The 3,940-nt window shown below is 42.9% G+C and overlaps 1 protein-coding gene across 3 annotated transcripts in view; it reads right to left on the minus strand.

Annotated features, from left to right (window-relative positions):
• Positions 1 to 3,940, minus strand: part of STAM (signal transducing adaptor molecule) — a 60,251-nt gene that overhangs the window by 22,079 nt on the left and 34,232 nt on the right. For all 3 annotated transcript variants that reach the window (XM_019508334.1, XM_019508332.1, XM_019508333.1), the window contains exon 8: positions 2,508 to 2,602. In XM_019508334.1, the coding sequence (XP_019363879.1) occupies positions 2,508 to 2,602 (95 nt within the window). The remainder of the gene's footprint in view (positions 1 to 2,507; positions 2,603 to 3,940) is intronic.

Genomic DNA, 3,940 nt, shown 5'->3' on the forward strand with positions numbered 1-3,940 from the left:
GGACACCCCAAAATGCAGCACCCTCTCCAGCACCAGGAACCCCCCCACTCTACTGGGGAGCTCCCAAGGCCTCCTCCAACCCCCCCACCTCTATACCCTCCCGGGGTGCATGCAGTGGCCGGAGCCACACCCCCTTCCTGCACCCCCCAGATAAGCCATGGCTCTATCCTGTGCCCTGCCCCACCTGGACAGTGCCCGCCCCAGTCCCACTTCCTCCCTCACCATGGGGTCATTGTTCCGCCTCCCCCCACGCCTCTTTCCTCCCCCCACCACAACAGATTTACCAGCTGCACACAGCTCTCCAAGCTGCCAGGCTATGCTCCTCATTGCCTGAGTACTGCGCTGCAGCTGCACGCATTCATGGGCCATTTATCAGCCAAATTATCGGCCACATCAGGCCGATTTCCAATACAGTCAATTTTCTTTATATCAGTGCCAATCCAATATCGGACTGATATATAAGTGCACCTCTAAACATATTATTTCAAGTTGAAACATGTTTTAATAACAGTCTGTAATAAGTTAAGATTGAGGAAAAAAAAATAAAAAAGGTTAACAAATGTTAACACTGTTTTTGCACAGAAGAAAACATCAGCATCTTTTCTGAAATGATTACCAACATCTTAAGAAAAACGGACAATCCCTTTGGAAACTAGGACATAGATGCTTTTCAGAAATTTACCCAAGAGTATTTTCAGGAGCTAGAACTTCGTTTTGATGAAAACCAGAAAATATATTTAGACATGCAAGGAAAATCTGTCAATAACTACCTCAATATAAGCAGCTATATTTTAACATACACAAACTAGAATAAAAGAGGTAGCTGATAAGAATACCTATTAAGGTTGTAATATCTTCCATAGTCAGACTGCTCACTTTTTACATATTTGGGCTGGAACTCAGCTGGGCTGTCAAACATAATGGGCAGGAAGTTTCAGGGCCCTTGCAGATTGAACCTGGAATATATATCAAGTAGCATCTTCCAGGGAGATAGGTTGTTTTGAAGGGAGGTTCAACAGGAAAGGGACATTATCATTGGTAATCCCTCATAGTCAAGGATAACTGTCTTCCATGATTCTCCTATCTGTGGGTCTGAAGATGGCTGACTAAGACTAAGACTCTCAAGATTCTGTTGCAGCTTGGGCACATTTCCATGCAGGGTGGGTGACTCTGGGTTCTTGATTCAGTCAGCAATATGCTATTTCTGCCGTTCCTGTTTTTCTGTCTCCTGTTGTCGTTATGAGGTTTCAAAAACTAAGAACCTTGTAGCAGACTTTTCCTCTACTTGGGGTAGTCCTGGGTAACAGTCTCCCAGGAGTTGGGGCAGGTTGACAGGTGTACATGTGCAGTATGGGGCACAGCAGACCCACCTCTGGCGCCACAGAAAGCACGCGCCACACATGCAGGCGTTTGCTGTGCTGTTAATTTGCAGCTTGGTGGGGGGGTGGGGTTTGACAGCAGGTTAGAACAAATAAAACATTTTTAATTAACAAGGGCCTGGCTACTCCAGTTGTACAATACATTTGCAACAACATACAAAGTACCCAACATATGGTGGAAAGCACATATTGTAGCACTCCTAAAAACAGGGAAAGATACCTCAGATCCAAAGAACTTCAGACCTATAACCATACAACGGTTATCTTTTCAAACTCGTTATCATAAATGCCTTATTGTAACGCCGTACCATAAAACCACGGTTTATGATGGTTGTCAAAAGAACACCCAATTCCCCAGCAGGCTGGCTTCCACCCACGGAAATTATGCACCGGTCGAGTATTAAACATCATGCAGCACAAAGATGATTTCAGAAGAAAGGAATGGTCACTGGTGCTTTAACCTGTCGGCAGCTTATGACACTGAACCACCAGAGGTTCTCTGCAAGTATTTTTTTTTTTTATTTACCTTTTATCATATATGACGTGCGTATATACATACACACTTTTCTAGCAAGGATCACATTACTTGTAGTAAATATTAATTCTTTTGTATGTACTTCTGTCCTTTTCTTATCTATCTATCTAGACAGAAGTTCAGTGCACACAAACTGCTTTCAAAATGGCCAAAACCAGTTTAAGATTAACCTTGATGGTTTATCAGACTTAACTGATTTAGGTTAAGTTGATTTATTGAACTCCTGTCCCAGTTCCCCTCCAGATTCAAGTTAACCTCCCCTGCAAACCGCCCCCCACCACCCTCAACCTCGCAGGCTAGCCTTGGCTCACGAGGTTTGCTCCAGCAGAACAGGGAGACGTGCTCTAGCGTCCGCTGGCTTCTGGCCTAAGCCACTGCAGGCACATGGCTGCATTTTTGGAATAAAAAAAAATGAATGCCTGTTCACTTGCTTATCTGTTCAACCTATATAGCTTAGACTAACCTGCAAAGATTGAATCGGTTCAATCTCTGGCTTTTTTACTGCCTGTACTTAGCCTGTATGTACACGCAAAATGACCAAAACTGGAAGCATTGTGTTGCATATTCTTCGGCATAACTGTAGTGCTACTCACCCATTTCCGGTTCAGCAGTAAGGTCAGCTGTTACAAAATTTGATGGAAATAAACCTATCCCTTGATGTGTTTCACCTTTCCACCAATTTGGATCACTGGAGATTAAAAAAAAGTCTTCCATAAACAATAATATTATAGTACCATTTAATTCAGGCAAAAATATGAGACATGCTTAAATAAAAGTATCCAGCATTCTAAATCTTAATTCAGCTCTAATGTACATGTTCAGATACTTCCAAAAGTTTTTTTTAAATTATTATTCTGTGGACCTCTGTTTTCCAAAATATTCTGTTTGAAACCTGAAGGTAAGAACTTGCAAGACTGAAAAAAGGACTGGAATAATGAGAACAAATATTTTAGGCAAGAATTATTTTACACGTTTAAATATATAAGAATTTCTATCCTTTCTAAAGGTAGAAGGAAACCTCTCAATGACAAAGGTTAGAAAGATACTTCCATAGTAAGGTTATTCTATAAACTGACTCTTGCAGGATTCCTTGCATGTTTCAGATACTGTTTGAGCCAAGATACTGGACTGAAATTGAAACTGATCTAACCTAATATGACTATTCCTACTTGTCTGGCTCTCTGCTTATTTTGACCACCTGTATGAGGGTCAGAGGGTAGGCTAACAACAACAGAAGTTGAAGACTCTTGGCTACTTGCAGTTTGCTCCTCAGATGCTGAATGTCCCACTATTTCTATTTTATGGAAAGACTATGCTTCTATAGTTGATCTGAAATGTTTTAAGAAAATAAAAAACTTTCCAGACATCAGATAAAGTCAAATTGTTAATAAAAGGGAGTTCCCAGTTTGCTACTACTACAGATTTTTTGCTCTCCATATACATCCCTACAGAAAGATCACCTGAGGGAAGAGACAGACAGCTATTTTAATTTGATATTGATCTCTTTGTTATAATTGACTACATAAGCAATGTCAAAAAAGTTTCAGCTGTTTTCCTGGAAATAATGACTGGCTGGGAGGGCCTGATGTTTTGAGAGACAGGAGCTAAATACAACATTTGGGGAGATTAGCAGGTGGTTAAAATCAGCTCAAAATGGCTGCCCAGTATCAGGCAAGTTAGGATGGAGGGGCTAGCAGGAGGGTTGGGGTCCAGAAGACTGCAGAGGATCAGGGGTCTGCCAAGGGATGGAGGAGGCACAAACCATGAAGGGTGAGGGGAGATGATCGGGGAGGCAAGCACAACCCTCAAGGTTTTTCCTAGGGTCCAGGAGTGTCTGGCAGGGTTGGGGGGGAAATCAGAAGCTACTTTTAGCACCCTGACCCACCCAGTGAACCTACACCCCCTATCCCTCCCCTGCAACAGGACTTACTTGCTTACCTCTGACAGCAGTGAACACTGCACTCTGAGTGGCTTGTGGGATGGGAGTTGAGAGGGCTGGCTGGCCACTGGGGGGGGGGGGGGGGTT

The sequence above is a fragment of the Gavialis gangeticus genome, unplaced genomic scaffold (assembly GCF_001723915.1).
Source record: "Gavialis gangeticus isolate Ggan-Ray unplaced genomic scaffold, GavGan_comp1, whole genome shotgun sequence".
NCBI classification, from domain to species: domain Eukaryota; kingdom Metazoa; phylum Chordata; order Crocodylia; family Gavialidae; genus Gavialis; species Gavialis gangeticus.